The sequence below is a fragment of the Lagopus muta genome, chromosome 4, assembly GCF_023343835.1.
Source record: "Lagopus muta isolate bLagMut1 chromosome 4, bLagMut1 primary, whole genome shotgun sequence".
Lineage (NCBI taxonomy): Eukaryota > Metazoa > Chordata > Aves > Galliformes > Phasianidae > Lagopus > Lagopus muta.
This window is the reverse complement of record NC_064436.1, coordinates 48,863,702-48,879,548: the sequence shown is the minus strand read 5'-3', so window position 1 is coordinate 48,879,548 and position 15,847 is coordinate 48,863,702. Positions and strand designations below refer to the sequence as shown.

At 39.5% G+C, this 15,847-nt stretch overlaps 1 protein-coding gene across 12 annotated transcripts in view; it reads left to right on the top strand.

The window, feature by feature from the left end:
* LIMCH1 (LIM and calponin homology domains 1) overlaps positions 1 to 15,847 on the top strand; it is a 166,818-nt gene that overhangs the window by 70,786 nt on the left and 80,185 nt on the right. For 11 of the 12 annotated variants that reach the window (XM_048941432.1, XM_048941434.1, XM_048941431.1 and 8 more), the window contains one exon: positions 3,564 to 3,633. In XM_048941432.1, the coding sequence (XP_048797389.1) occupies positions 3,564 to 3,633 (70 nt within the window). Of the gene's footprint in view, positions 1 to 834; positions 860 to 3,563; positions 3,634 to 15,847 lie in introns of those variants that run through there. The other variant, XM_048941440.1, reaches the window with a different exon arrangement.

Genomic DNA, 15,847 nt, shown 5'->3' with positions numbered 1-15,847 from the left:
TCTTCATATCAATAGCTTTTAGCAACAGTAGTAGTTAAGACTCCAAAACGTTTACTTTGTGAAGCAAGTTGCCTGTTGCAAGTTTTTTAGAAGTCCTCCATAACCTTGTTTTGACAGTCATCTCCAATATGCTCGTGGGTCATTAAACCCCAGCAACCAAAAAAGGTCAAACTTAGGGAAGGTACCTATGATCTCCTTTTGAGAACAGCACTGAAGGGCACTGTTTCATAGTGTCTATTCCCTCACAATTTCATATCAGACCTTAAGTTAGCAGTGTCTTACTGGAGGGGAAGGGAAAAAGGAAAAGTCACGGAAGACTTAAAAATAACCTTTTTTTTTCTTTTTTTTTTTTTTCTGCTTTTTTTTTCTTTTCTCAAGACAACATAGCTGGACTTTTCCCACTTGCATCTGGTTTTCTAGATTCCTGGTTTCAGGAATATGAAATATATGAATATAGTACCAATACATTAACAAAAAATAAACATCCAACTTCTATGCTTCAACTCTGACAATTTAAACAGTAGTTTACCAACTTCTACATAGCAGAATGCAGTACGTGGTGATGTAAAGATTTTGTTGTGTCTTTAGAGGATGAAAATCTGCTTGTGGGTTTTCTTTGTTTGAAGAACTCAACTGTACAAAAACCTGAAGTAATAGATGTGTGCTTGAGAAAACCTGAGCTTGGAACTTGTGGACCTTTCTTTATCTTTGAGGAAGAACAGGAGGGTTGACATTTACATTAAGAGCAAACTGCATGTCTGCCTTTGATACCCTCACAGGGATGAAAATACCTGAACTTTGATAATTTTTACTGCACAAGGAAAAGGACTGCTTCCTTGGAGGAGAAAGTGGGAGACAGGTAAGTAAGAGCTAGGAGGTTCTCAGAGAAACAGGTGGTCATTCAGAGTCTGAGTACGATTTGGTATCTGTCTCAAAACTTCTCTCTAACCCTGCCAGCAGGGACCTTGGTGACTTCAATAAACTGATCACCATTGCTGATCTGGACATTCTAAACAGATGTCTGAGGCAGAGGGTTGTATGTGTGTCATCAGTTTTTGTTCAGCTGGTGCTTTCAAGCGTTTTCCTGCTGCAAGAACAAGTGAGTGGCCAAGTTATTGGAGAAAAAAAAAAAAAGTTAGAGGAGGCTTTAATATTGTGAAAAATAGACAACACACTTTTTAGTCTCAGTTTTTGTCACATGCTTGCAAAAGTTATGGAACTAACTTGTCTAACCTGACTGCAAGGTAGGGTCTTAGCACTTTGGGTTATGTTGATTTCCTGCCCTGTGGCCTGAAAATGATAGGGTTAACTTGTGTAATAGAGATAAACTTGTGAAAATAAAGCATAGAATACTGTGTATGCGATACACCGGATGTGGAAACTGATGGATTCTACCTTGTTCCTACAGCATTTGTTCTGACAGAAGACTCTGAAGTTGTTTTGTTTGTTTTGGGGGATAGGAAGGATGTTATCTCATAAAATTTTCAGAGATGACCCATATGGCTGGACAACAGATGCTGGAATTGTTCCCCTATCTGTAGATGCCTGTAGTGCAATCATCTAGCCTTGCTGTGCAGTTAAGTGCAGAAAAAATACCTGCTTCTGGTTACAGTCATGTCATCTCATTCCGGATGCCTGCAGTTCATTAGCTAGAACAGTGCTTTGCCAGGTAGCATTTGCCAAGGTTTCTAAGTGGTTCTGGTGGATTTTTTATGACATCTTATTTGAGTGGAAGGGAAAGTACTGCAAATGGCAAATATTTATAAGCAAATCAGCTCACCTGTTGTGGTCAGGGCTACAGCTGGGAGAGTGACAAGGCCAAGAGCTGTAGCTGTAGAGGTCTTACAAATAGAGCCAATGCAGTGGGGTTGTAGGAAGGGTTAGGCAGCAAAAATTCACTCTTCCATAAATTTGTTCCCTGGGGGTCATGTCTTCACCTCTGAATGCACCTAGGGAAAGGACTGGGAGCATCACAAAGCCTGGAGCTGCTGCTATGGCAGGGCTGGAAAGTGGCTGCTGTAGGAAGGTCTGGATCAGAAAGCGTTTTCCCAACAGCAAGATTTACTCCTGGGTCATTGCTTAGGCCAAGTCTGCAGTGCAGCATTGATGGGTATTTTGTTGGCTCTGTATTTTCACAGAAACCTGCTGGAGTTGATATTCACGTATCAAGACAGATGCTCTATATGAATCCAAAGAGCACAGAAAAAAATGGTTTGTGTGTGTTGGCTTGTGCAGGAAGTGGTATGTTTGGTAGCTCTCTTGGAGAAATGAGCAGATAGCATCTATGGGACTGAAGGCTGACACTGCGACACTGTGTAAACAGCTCAGCTTCTCAGCCAGGCTGGTGGCTGGGCAAGCTGGCGACACTCAGTATTTTGGCATCGGGACTGTTGCTCTAGATGAGGCAATAATTTAGAAGCAGCCAGACTGCTCTGGAAGAAATCTGCCTTTGGCACGTTCTGCAGTGGGCCAGTCCTGGAGGTTTTAGTGCCAGACCATTTAGAGATGTTTCCAACAGGAGGTAAACATTTTAATAATAGAGACCTTTCTTCCTCAGGCTTTTCCATCTTGCCCTGGCCCATTTCCTCCCACTTCAGACTCCAAATGGTGATCTAAAGTGTTGTTTATTCCCTACTCTTTTCCTTCCTCTTGTCTTACCCCTCCCCCATATCTCACAGAGAACCCTGTACACACCAGTCTGAAAGTTTACTGGGAACAAGCTTTGGCTTTGGGGTTTCCATTAAGACCTCTTTGCATTTGATGTGCTCTTGCAGTATGTGTTATTGTGCCTGGTATATTCACATATTAGTAATAAAGAAAATTGGATACTTTTGTTAATATATAATTTTTTCCTTGGGACAGAATAGGCACTGTAGACTGAAGTCTCAACAGAAGTAGAGTATTCAAAAAGTGCCGTGAAGAAAAAGAAATCTTACATTGCTTGTTGCAGCAGCTGAATGAAAAATACTGGTTTATAGGACTGCTGCTTTGCAAGTCTGAAAAATAAGTTTGTGCATTTGGGGAAAACAAAGTAATTTTTGTTTGTCCTCTCTGCAATAAAATTACAATCATAGGAAAAGAAATGTATTATTATTTCTATGCTATTCTATGTACCTAGGGGTTAAAAAAAAAAAAAAAAAAAAAAAAAAGTTGGGTTTTTGATATGAAGTATATTCTTTCATCATTTGTTTTCTAGGATGTGAGAATTCTAGATTTTATCATAAGCAAAAGTCGGGAGCAGTACAGCAGTTTTTATGAGGTTGAGTTACAGTTTCTAACTGCAAAAAGATTTAAAAAATAAAATAAATAAAATAAATAAATAAAATAATAATAATTAAAAAAAAAACTGTCAGGCTATTCTTCCTTGGGATACTGAGGGCATTTTTCTTTCTAGCTTTCCTTCATTTCAGTGATGGAACTTCAGATATGTTTGTGCATTTGCAATAGAAGACAATGGGAAGAATCTCTTCCAGCCATACTGAAATGTTTATATGCTGGGAACAAGTATTTGATAATTTGGGTTTTGTGATTTAGCACTCATAAATACTCCTTTCTCATAACAGGTTGCTGAATGCAATAAAGCCAGGATTGGTCAAAAAGATCAATAGACTACCAACCCCCATTGCAGGTTTGGTGAGTATATCAAATGGAGAAAAATCTTTTCCTGCTATTTTTTTGCACTTTGATTTCATGACTGTGTGATTTAGGTAGCAATTATTTCTGTAATTCAGACTCCTGACTTACTGAAATCTGAACAGTGCAGTACTGTGAAGACCTTCCGGTCTTTTTCTTCCAGAAGTGGAAAGTACTCAGGAGGGAGGTTGTATTTTTAGAGTAAAATTATCTTGGTTACATGCTCTCTCACTTGCATGTTTTTCAAATGGTGATCACAAAAAGATAACTTTTTGGAAAGAAAGGCAGATGTATCTGTATATTTTGTCTCATCTGCCTTTTCTTCAGAATGCCACTGTCTGCAGGTAGCATTCATTGCAGGACTATCTAGGGAACCATTTCACGTTGACTTGAAGGACAGAATAAAAGTTGCCCATAATTTGTAAGAGAAAGCAGAGGGCTGCAGAGAAGGTGCTTACAGCCTGTAAGGGTTCTGAATCTGCCCATTAAGGCACTTCACTCCAGCTGGTTCTGGTGCTCAGGAGGTTGTCTCAGAGTGGCAAGGTCTTGTGCCCGCTGCTAGGAAAGAATGGGGGGTATGAACAGACGCTGGGTTGAGTAGGATTAGTGTTAGAAATATGGCTGTATTTATTTTTTTAATTTATTTTTTATTTGTATTTTTGCCTGGAGATGTGGCTGGGAATGATAGATCCTCTTGGACATGTGGAGGGTGACCATCCTCATTTTAGACTAATGATACCTTTGCATACATAGATCCTTTCTGTTTCAACTCTACTGATGCTTTAACTTGGTTGTCTAAGATTCAGAACATATTATTTGTTGCTATTTGAGATCCTTTATGAACAGCACTAAAAAGTTTCAGAACCTTTAAGGCTGGGTCCCTCAACCTGTAGCTTGACAGGCACGTTTCTGCATGAATACTGCATGATGTTTCCTGGTGTGCTTTTCTTTTGTCTCTAAAATCCATCTAGTTCTTTTTCATATTCCATCCCTATTGAAAGGTGTATTTGGGATAAGTTGCTGCAAAAGATACCATCAGAGCAATTCTCTTTTCTTTTGCTCCCTTTTATACAAGACTCCATTTTTGTTACAACTGTTCCAAGAGCACGATATTGAGTTACATTGCTTTTTTTTCCTTGTTCATGGTTAAAATCCCAAAGGTAAGTTGGTTGTACGAGGGAGGTCACAGAAAAAGTGATTGTGTTGCATTCTTCTCATTTCTTGAGAAAAGTCTAGTGTAAGATGTATGTCTTCAAAGCAGCAGGAAAGTAGTGATTTTCAGACAGAAGATTATTAATTTTAATATTTTTAATTTTTAATTTTGATATTAATTTTTATACACCAGATTAATTTTATGTTGGAAGGTGACTTTTCTTTTTGACCTTCGTACCCGCATCCTCTAGCTTCGCTAATTATTTTGCTGAATATTTTTCCTAGTAAAGTAGTTCTGAATTCTAAATGTTTTCCCTAGTAGTTTTCCCCTAATAAAACAGGCTATTAGAGAAGTTTACTTGTGCCTCTGGCTTTTTGAATGTTACTTATTTTCTTAATGCATGTTTTTACCTGCAATATGTTCTCTTCCAAACACGGATAGCTTTCCAAATGGGGCTTGCTTTTAAACATGTCTTGCCCTGTACCTGCTGACACTTTTTGCCATTTTTACTTAGTGGGGGGTAAGTGGCTGCTTAAATGATCGTGTGCAAATTTTAAATGATTGAGTGTTCTACTCTGTTGAAATGTATTTATGGCATAATGTTTTAAAGTATAGATATCACTACTGTGTTTGAGCATATTGTGTATTCTTTTCTCTCACCTGTACCGTGTCCGTGTGCTTGAAAAAAAAATATTGACATTACTTTCTAGAAACAGTTATAGCTCTTAGTTGGCTGCGTATGAGGAACATTATTTATTGATGAATTTTCTTTATTATCTTAGCTTCGGTTGGCTTGACATGGTATACATTAACTGTTCCAGTTATTTCACCTCAGTATGTGTGGTTTACTCCGGTGCTCACAGAAATGCCCTCGGAGCATAGCTATTTTATTTGCTTTGAGTAAAGTGTGTGCTTTTAAATTTCTATCCTTCTGCCTTAAAAATCTAGCTTAATCATTCTATTTTAATTTCATCCCAAAAGCTGATATAGTATATAGCAGTATAGAGTAAGTATATAGTAGTGGAGGCAATAGGTATATTTTTGTTTTGAGAGAACTGCAGTTAAAGCTTAAGAGTAATTGTAAATTACACACTGTTATTTTTATTTCATCATTAAGTTCCAGAGGCATAAGCAGTCATATATAATGTTGCTCTGCAAAATGTCTACTCAAGTCTAGTTCAGTTCTCCAAGCCCTAGACTATTTTTCTCCTTTGTTATTGTAAGGACAAATGAAGATGTACACTATATTGAAGGAAAAGAGAGTAAACTCTAGGCATGTATTGTAGATATGCTGAAGCATTTGTCTGGGAATATTGTCAGCTGAAAAAAAAATTGCCCATATTTAGTGTTTGAGTGATTTCTTATAATGCTACCGTGAATTCTTATGTGCAACTGGTCTACTGTTGACAGCTTAAATTGTTCAAACTTTTCCTGGTGTTTAAAGCTATATGAATCCATAGTTACTCTGAAAATCTTACCAGTGATTTCCTCATGTGGTTTTAGAAGGAATGGCTTATTTTGCAGACCTTTTGTATACCAGAACAGCAATCATGTTAGCAAAATTTATTGGTTCATAGTGTTGTAGCGTTAGAGCGAGGACCCAAGGATTTGCACACCTCTGTAGTAAGTGCAGGCCGTATAAATAGACAAAGATTATCTTTGTCTGGTTGCAAGTCTGAGTCAGGATGTGGATTGTATGCAACATTACATATAAAATTACATATGCTCAGCTTGGCAGGCCTGTTTGTAATTCGCTTTGATCTCCAGAAGCGCCGACTGGTTCTGTTATCACAATAGAGATGATGCATTGCCTTAATGAAATAAAAGATAGAACCAATGGCTTAGTGTTCAGACTTACTGTGAGCAATAAATTTGACGAAATGCTTTCTTATTCCTGCTCATTATCCATTAATCCAGAATGCTAATGCTCCCACCAAAAAGGAAATTCACAAAACATCCAAAACACATATTAAACACGTGTAGGAATAACAGGCTTTGCTGAAAGAGCCACGTTACCAGAATAAATTTTCTCATGCTAGAAAGTGATACTTAACATCTATTTTTAAGGCTGTCAGCTTTCCAGAAGTATCATTTCATGTATTTAATTGCTGGAAAAGTATTTTGGTCACAGTGACAGTTTATTAGAGTACAATGAATGTGATTACGTTGAAAGTGATTTTTACCAAGCCAGTTGCAGTTGATTTCATTCACTTGGTAGGACATCCATAGTGGACACAACTTATTTTTAAGATAATGTTGTACAACTGTGGAATTGTATAGTCTATGAAAATAATGCATTTGCAGCATTTTAGGTAATTAGGTAAGCACTGCTCTCTAATGCTAACTATATGTTAGTTAGCTATCCTTTTGCTTAAAAAAAAAAATCCTACTTCTTGCTTCCTGTCCCTGAATAATATCACTCTGTGAGAAAAGAAAATGTTTCTGCCTTATCTTTTGCTTGATAGGGTTTAGAAGAGTTTATAGCATTACTTCAGTTCCTTGACCAATCCCCACAGGAGCTGAGACACTTCAGAGACTGTGTGAAAGAGTCTCACATATAATAGAAGGAAGTAGCCAAGACAAAGTTAAAGGGCTGAACTTCAGCTTGTATCTTGGCTCATGTTTCATCACTACTGAATAAAAATCTGTTTACTGTGGTATCCGGTTTTCAGCTTGCATATAGGCTTCATCCTTGCAATATTTGTATGATTTAGCAATGAAAAAAAAAAAAAAAAAAAAAACAGCCCTGTGAAAATCACCTGCTTGAATAGTTATTGCACAAAGGTGAACGGAACTCTAACTTACTGTTTAGAAAAAGCTTCCTTTGAAAACAAGACTTTTATTTTTTTTTTTTCCCCAGTGATTATTTTCCTAGGAAGTTTCTTTTGGCAAAATATTCTCTGGGAAACTTGCTATGAACCTTATTAAGAATAGTTGTCTGTCTGATGGTGCTGGTGATTTGCTTTTATGCTGTCCTGTTGCATAAATCGATGTCATTTGGTGTCTCAGCAGTATTTGAGAATTGTATTAGCTTTCAGGAATTTGTACTTTGAATTATGTTCAGAAAATAAGGTTATTTTTCTTCATGCAGATATGAACCTGAAAATACAATTACAAGAGACAGATATACCATAATGTTGTCAAAAATGATTTTAGAAGATAGACATCAGTTAGAAGTTCATGTATTTCGCTATTATTTTTTTATTAATCTTTCCAACTTGTACTTCAGTGGTGGTGTTTGTTTCCTTAAGGGAAGAATAAGAAGACAATTTTCTTAATTTCTCACTCTCCTTATAGCACTTCCTGGGAAGAGACAACTTCCATTGTAATATCTAAATTTGTAATACATGATAATTTCTGTTTTCTTGTTTTGTACTTTTGTTATCTGCTGGACAAATTCATTTGCGAGTACAGTCGTAAAATACAGAAGTCCTGCTGTGTAAGTTGTGGTACATGAAAAGTAAACAGAAGCAAAATTTCCCAACTGTCTAAAAACAGTAAGTTCTTGGCACTCATATCCCAAAAGCATTTTTGTGAACATTGATGAAGCATCAAGCATCATAACAAAGCTCTGTGCAAACCATCCTGCTATAGTTTTTTTTGGATCTCTTTGTAGTAGTTAGCTTCTGTTCACCTCCTGTGCCCGCCATCAGTTCTGGTGTCTGAGTGTTTGACTAGAACAATACTTAGGGTCTGGCCAGTGGTTTGGAACAGCACTGTGTGCTTTGGCTCATCATATAACATAATGTAAAATGACACTACATCAATAATGTCCTTGGGAAAGGAAGAAAAAAAGTTTGCATCAGTAATGTCTTTGTAGGCTTATTCCTCCCCTCCCCCAAGTTTTCTACACTTCTCCTTTGAATCACCTTTTCATTTGTTTTTCCACCTACTTGATTTGGTGTCATCTGAGCTGGGCAGATTTTACCTTACGAAGTTCTTGTTTAATGAACTTAGCTGTATGACATAGTGATTCCTAAGTTTTATGAAGAATACAAAGTAAACTAGCAGGTGTTTCTTAACCAAACTGTTTGTTAAACTGGATCTGTGTAGAACAATCCATCTACGGTGATGGTACAGTTAAGTTATAGAAAAAGATGAAAACACCCATCAATTCAGACTTGGCAGCTTTGGGAAGACACAAACCAATAAAAACAGAAACTTTAAACTGAAATTCACTGGTTTTAGACTGAATTGAAAGCTCATATTGCTTCCAATTAACCATGCAAATGCGGTCCAGAAAACATTGTTTTCTTCCATTTAGAGAAAAAGTTGTGAGTCAAATGCAGAGCATAATGTTGGCATCTTGTTTCACATTTTATGGGTTGAAACGATTTTATTTGCTGTGCTGTTGTGTTCGGTTCAGAAACTGACTTACTTTTGATGCTGAAAACTAATCATCCATTTGATCCACTGCTGCGCTTGGGTTGAGATTTTGTTGATGACTTCCAAGTTTGGACTTTAATGACTTCTAAGAGTACAGATGTAAGGGAGGCTAAAATAATAAGAGGTGAGCCATCAGGAACCAACTAAGCAAAGAAGGAGAGGTGAATTACCCCATCTTATTTATCTGTTTGTGATTAAGCTGAATATAACTGTAAACCCCAGGTCCTAGCAGTTTCTGTGTTTGTTGTGCCACTCTGTCTGATGAGCTGGCCTGAGGGACCCTTCTGGCCCTACCTACCAGCTAGACTAGATGGCTGGAGGTAGAACCTGGAGTGAGGGGCACCTTGCTCTGCTGGTTTTGAAAAGGAGATTATTCAAGCTTTTCTGTGCTCTGTGTAGTGGACTCACAGACCAGCCTCTCTGCCATCCTGAAGTCCCCTCCTGTAGATGCTTCTTTGGCAGCCATGTTACAGTGCACTGGGTAAGCTAAGCTGCCTGTTGGCTGCGATCCCTACTTGCAACTCCAACAAGATTGTCTGTTTCTGCCATGCTTTCTTCCACTGTCCCCTATTAAAAGCTGCAGTCTGTAATACAGCACCCCGAGCACCTCACATGGTTTCTTTGTTGGTTAGGGTGGCACAAGCCAGTGTGTGGAGGTTTGTAGGGCACATGCTGTGCACCACAGCCATAGGCAGGTGCAAACATAGTTGTGTGGTCAAAACCTGTTCCAAAACTAGATGGGTTGGGATTCAAAGGTGCAGCTTAACAGACAGCTTAACCTCTGTCCTGAGCCTGTTAAGTACTGCCACAGGGAATGTCACGACTTGCTTTGGCCAAGTGCTAATAATATGTGTAAGCTCTTTGTGGGAAGGATCATCTGCTGGTCTGTTTTTGTCTAACACCTCACCCCATGAGTCCTGCTCTGCAGCCAGGACTCCTAGACAGTATGTTAATACAAATAATAAATAACACTTACAAAAATACCACAGGCATTCCTGTGTCATTCACAGCCTGTTTTTAGACTGCTCTCCCAACTTCTGTTTTCAAGTTTGGCTTTAATTGATAATTGATAGAAAAGATATTAACAATTAACTTTATTCACATTATTCACATTCACAAATAATTTAAAATGTTGGCATGCAATTCAGAAGGAAGGAGAGCTTTTCGTGTATGCAGACCTGAGAGGATGGCTGCAGTGAGAGCAGTTCCTTTCTGAATTTTTTTTAATGTTTCACATTGATGGTTTTCTTGCTCTGTGAGGAGTTAGCTAACTCCCACACTTCAGAAAACAGAGTTCATTTGAAACCAAAGGATCTACCTGTTTGGGGCTGTCAGGTGACTTCACAGAGATGTTTATAAGCTATACAAATAAAGGCTTTGACTAATGATTGTTTACAATCTTTGTTTTGTTTTGTTTTTTTTGGACACAGTATGTTTGAAAAAGTGAAGGATTCCAAGCATAACACTTGAAAATAGCAAAAACAAGAACACTGTGACTGCTGAAAAACTAATGCTAGGTAGCTGAAATGTGAACTTGCCCTTATCATGGCACTAAACTAACCTCTACCATAAATGACAGAGTCTTTGCGTTGGTTTGTATTGGAGGGGAACGGAGGGGGGGTGAGGGGGGGTGGGAGGGGGGAGGCAGCTGGTTTCCACCAGTAGCTCATTTGCATCTGTGGAAAGTGCAGATTGACTACTGCATTAATCTTGAGATTCAGCTCCTTCTGCAAATTCAGCCATGATTTGTACTGCATTGGTTTGCTGGCTTTAGTCAAGTGACTGTTTTAGAAATGACAAATTTTTAAAGAACAAATTTCTAGTATCTTTAAGTACCAGAAAAATGATAGTTTCACCTAATGCCAGGAGATGCTGTCCCTTCTGGCAACCAGATGAACTTCCATGAGCTTAAAGCAGTCGCAAGGCTGTTGCTAAAGAGTTTAAACTTAGATGCAATCCTGAAGTTATTGGTCAGAATCTAAGGATATAGGGACCTGGGAAAGTCTCAGACTGAAATCTCCAGTTTAAAGGTTGTTTGTGGTTAAAACTGTAGTTAGTATTCTTGCTTCCTAATTCTGGAAAGCCTCTCACAGATTGGAGCCTGTAGGTCTGTGCTATAAATACAGTCTTATCCTCAACTGTCTTTTTCAGTGACATGCAGCCTCAGCACTGGGGAGCAGCTAGACCCTGATATTTATTTGTCAGAGTAAGAGCTAACTGCAGTGCAAATAGAGTTGATCAAAATGAAAATATTTGCTGTATTTACTGCTACCCCTCAGTATCTGTGATATCATGCTGCCTGTAAAATCCATGTGATCAGATACATATTCCAAGGAATTTTGATAGCTGATGGCAGTGGCTTTTGGGATAGGTAAAGGAGGGCGATTTCCAAATAATTCCAACCAGATCAACCCCTCCAGGTGAGCAGGGACAGAGGTTTCCTTGCTGCTGGCAGATCTGCAAACTGCTGGTGGGACAGGGGGCTCAAGCTCCCTATTCCCAAATCCTCCTGGGACAAGAGAGCCAGGGCAAATTAGCAACGGTCTGTTGGGACCCCAGCCCTCGCATGGAAGATGGAGGAGAAAGAATGCTGCCTCTAATCTCCTTTTTGGCTGTGGATCAACTTGCCAACGTGAATTCTGTTGCACTTTCCATCCGCTAGCAACTGTCTGTACTGTTTCTATGCAGAAAACCTTTTCTGGTGGTGTGAGCAGATTGCTGTCAGATGCTGTGCATGTCGCCAGTAGGAGCATACGTGCTGAAGGCAGATGATGGGACGTGTCTCCCTCCAAAGATCACACTGCAGTTGTTTTCCTGGCTTCAAACAACCAAGCAGAAAGACCAGCTAGTGGAATATTGCCCAGGTGCCTTAAAGCTCCATGTGCAGAGCCCAGTGCAATTCTGAAGTCTGCTGCTGTAGTCAAGAGTTCATAGAGGCTGACACTGAAGTCTCCTTGCCTTTTGCATTACTCAGTGCCCCTGGATTGAAGCCACTTGCTTCCTGCTTGGAGCGGTATTCTCCAATTGTAATGTACTTCCTCTTAATGTCCAGAGGTATAAAGATACAATTGCAAAGCTGTTAAAATTAATGCTGCGAAGGAAGCAGCTTAGTTAATTGCTTGTGCAAAAAAATGCAGTGGTAGGCTGAGCTATCTCACTGAGGCACATCAAAGCCATTAGGTGTTAACCATTTGAAAGCTGTGTAGCCTTGTGCTACTGTGTGGAAATCTGCCCCAAGCTTAATCTCCAAGAGTTACGCATTCATTTTTGGACAAGCAGTATAAGTAATGGTCTAGGTAATTAATACTGCAATACAGAGGCAATCCTCTTCTGTTTGGAGTGGTGTCCTGCTAAAGTCCCAGCTCTGTTACCACTTTTGTTTGCTGCTGCCTCCTAATCTTCATGCACGAAATACTGTTACTGAGATGTGAATGTCTGTTTCTGTTTGGGGGCAGTACTGTGCCCTGATTTATTACTGTGAAATGTGTGAAAAGAAGGTCTCTTTTCAGACTTCAAAATGAGGGATGGAATTGAACTTGCTAAATGTGTGCATGCATGCATCTGCTGAGTTCAGCTTAACTTTTTCCAGTCTGTTCTGTATGCTGCTTCTTCACCTTGGTGTTTCTCTATGAATTGCACTAGCTCCTATGCAGAATTTGTATAGCTGTATATAGGCTGCTTCTTAATGCATGGATCCTATGCAGAATTTAGAATTAAACTTGTGTTTCCCTGTACAGCCAACTCTTAGCATGCTGCTCGCAGCTCTCTTTTTCAGCTGTGATGTGGGCTTTGCTGCCTCTCCTTTTACTGTGGCAGCTAGAGAGATGTTAGCAAACTTGATATATGGTATCGGTGTGCTGGGCTCCTCGCTGGCCTAAGTGCCAGTTGTGAACCTCACCCTTGCACCTGTCAGAGGCAACAAACTTCAGGCCATAGATTGATGGAACTGAGGGTACTTTGCCCACACCTTGCTTTATATAACTGAACTGGGTGCGTGTTGTGTGGCTGGCTTCTGCAGCCAGCAAATCCCACTGGTGTTTCCAGCTGTCCCTGGATGTTTCTAATGCCTTCTCTGAGCCTCATTGCTGTTGTCCTTTGGATACTGTTTTTAGTTCAGTTGGAAGGAGGCTTGCTGTTTTTTTTCCAAAACCAATCCCAACTTTGCAACTCTTACCTAGCAACACCTTTAAGACCTTCAGGTACTGGCTGACCATGTGCAATGCTGGTTGGCCTTCATGTCCTCATCTTCACATTCAAGCTCCAGTGATGTAGTTCTAGAGGGTCCTGGCAGCTGCCTGATGGAGGCCTGCCTGCCAGATAAGTGACACACATGAGGAGATGGAGACCATGAGCCATATAGATGAGAACTTAGGTGTCTGTGGGATGTACATGTACCGTGCAGGCAGCAGCTAGCTCTTGGCTGACTAGAGGAGGGACTCAAGGTCATTTTGTCAGCTGCAGAACTGTGAAGCAGCTCTGTCTCCTTGGTCAGTAATGCATGGATCAGGAATGCTGCTTTGTGGTTTTTGTTGTTGACCTGGCTGTCCTTCCTGCCTCCTGTCCCCTCCTGCCCTCAGCAATGTCAGTGGGTAGCACTGTTCCCAGCTGGGTCCAGGTTCCCAGAGCAAAGCCAGCAGATCTGCTGGGTAAGAGGTGTTCATGTATTACTTTCTGGAGTTACAGCTATACAAAGTATTACCACCACTATACAATATATCCTCTGTTATTTAAAAGGGAGGATGGTGAATAGGATCAGCTATTTGAGGTTTCAAGTAATCCAGGGTAATTTTCAGCGTAATTAATACGTGCCAGGAATGTGACCCTTGCTGGGATAACAAGAAGATCTGGATAACTGAGGTGATAGAGTACAAGTTGTGAAAATAGTGCCAGAAAACTGTCTGCATAGGTCAGTTGCACAACCTAATAAAACTCCCAACTGTTGATGTAGAAAAACAGTTTATACAGCTTTTGCCTGACATGTGCAGAAGTAGAAAAATCCTTTCTCTTTGTACAATTCTCGGATGTTTTCTTTCATTAAGTTTCTTCTGTTATCTCTGAAGAGGTCAGAAAGTAGTTGCTTCTTAAATGATAACAATTTCATGAAAAACATAACTTGAAATGCCCTGAGAACACCACACAGTGATCCTGACATGATCTTTTGCTGTACTGTTTGTTTTCAAAGAAAATATAAGCAAATTTTGATAAAATAAAAGTCACTGCAGACTTGATAATATGTATTAAACACAATATATGTAGGTCTCTCAGAAAGTAGTGCCTCCTATGTATTTCCATGGAAACTGCAACAGATATGAAGAGCGCAGTAACACTGATAGTGCAAATTCTCAGCTACAAAACACTATTTTTCAGTGCAGTCACCACCATTAGCTATGCATTTTTGCCAGTGATGGACAAGAACCTAAATGCTTTGCTTGTAAAAATCTGCTCCACCAGAGTTGACCCACTGTTACCACTGCTGAAATACAACATGCACCACCTCACTGTGCTCACATCCACTGTTTAGTCTCCATAACCATTCAGCAAGTGTCAACGAATATCAGTGGGTGCCATTTTCTCTGCATGGAGGAACTCAGTGATACCCCTTTATATCATACGTACTTCCACATCGGATCCCCTTTTGTCAGACTGCCCCTCTGCTGCCATCTGTCACACAGCAACAAAATGTAGTGGGATATTGGCAGGAAGGTTCAACCTCTACTTCCATAGCATCAAATTCCACCTTGGATGTTGTGGGCCAACATAATAAAATAAGAGGTATTACTTTCAGAGCAACTGTTGTATGTTCTTTGATTAAACAAGTTATGAACAAATGCAAGAATTTCATCAGTCATTAGCAAAATTAGTAACAAACTTGCCAACCGTAAAGAACATTTCCCAGCAATTGTCTCAACTTCTAAAAAAGCCTATGAAGAGGTAGAAATTATTGATAAATGCTTTCTTTTTACCAGAAGGACACATGGCATTTGCTACTGAAGTCAGAGTTTAGTAACAATCCTTTGTTGAAATAGAAAAGAAAAAATGTGACTGTTTGTCTTTTGGGGGCTGGATTTTGTTTTGGTCTGCTTTTTTTTTTATTTGAGAAACAGGTAGGCCAGCTTCATCTTCCTTCTTAGTGTTCACAGTAGTGTTGTATTTTTGCAGTGTTGAAGATGAGCTGAGTACAGTTTGGTATTTCAGTGAGCAAGAATTTTAGACAGGGAAGAAATGAGTTAATTACATCCTCTCAGAGAAGTATTGCTGTCACTCAGAGATTTGAGTAAGCGAGGTATTACCTGAATTGTCTCGGGGTCAGTGATACTTTATCTTCATAAATATCCCACCGGTTGTTGCTTGCTCTTTCGTTCTGTCTATAAACAGCCGAAAGAGCAGAAGTCAACCCAATGCTATGATTAGTTTGAAGGAGTTAAGGAGCTATGAGGGCTGTTCTGAAAGCAATGCTTTCTATTTTATTACGTTGCCCAGGCTGTTAGAGTGGTTCTACTGAAATTTAGAGGAAGCTACTCATAACCATGAGGACTGCGTGAGAAGGTGTAAATTCCCAAATCTGCCTAGAGTCAGCACCCACAGTATTAGACTAAGTTGGCTAGTTTCCAGGAGTGTTTGAGACCTCAAATGCTCTTTAGTCCTTACTCTCTGGTTGATCATAGATTAATCACT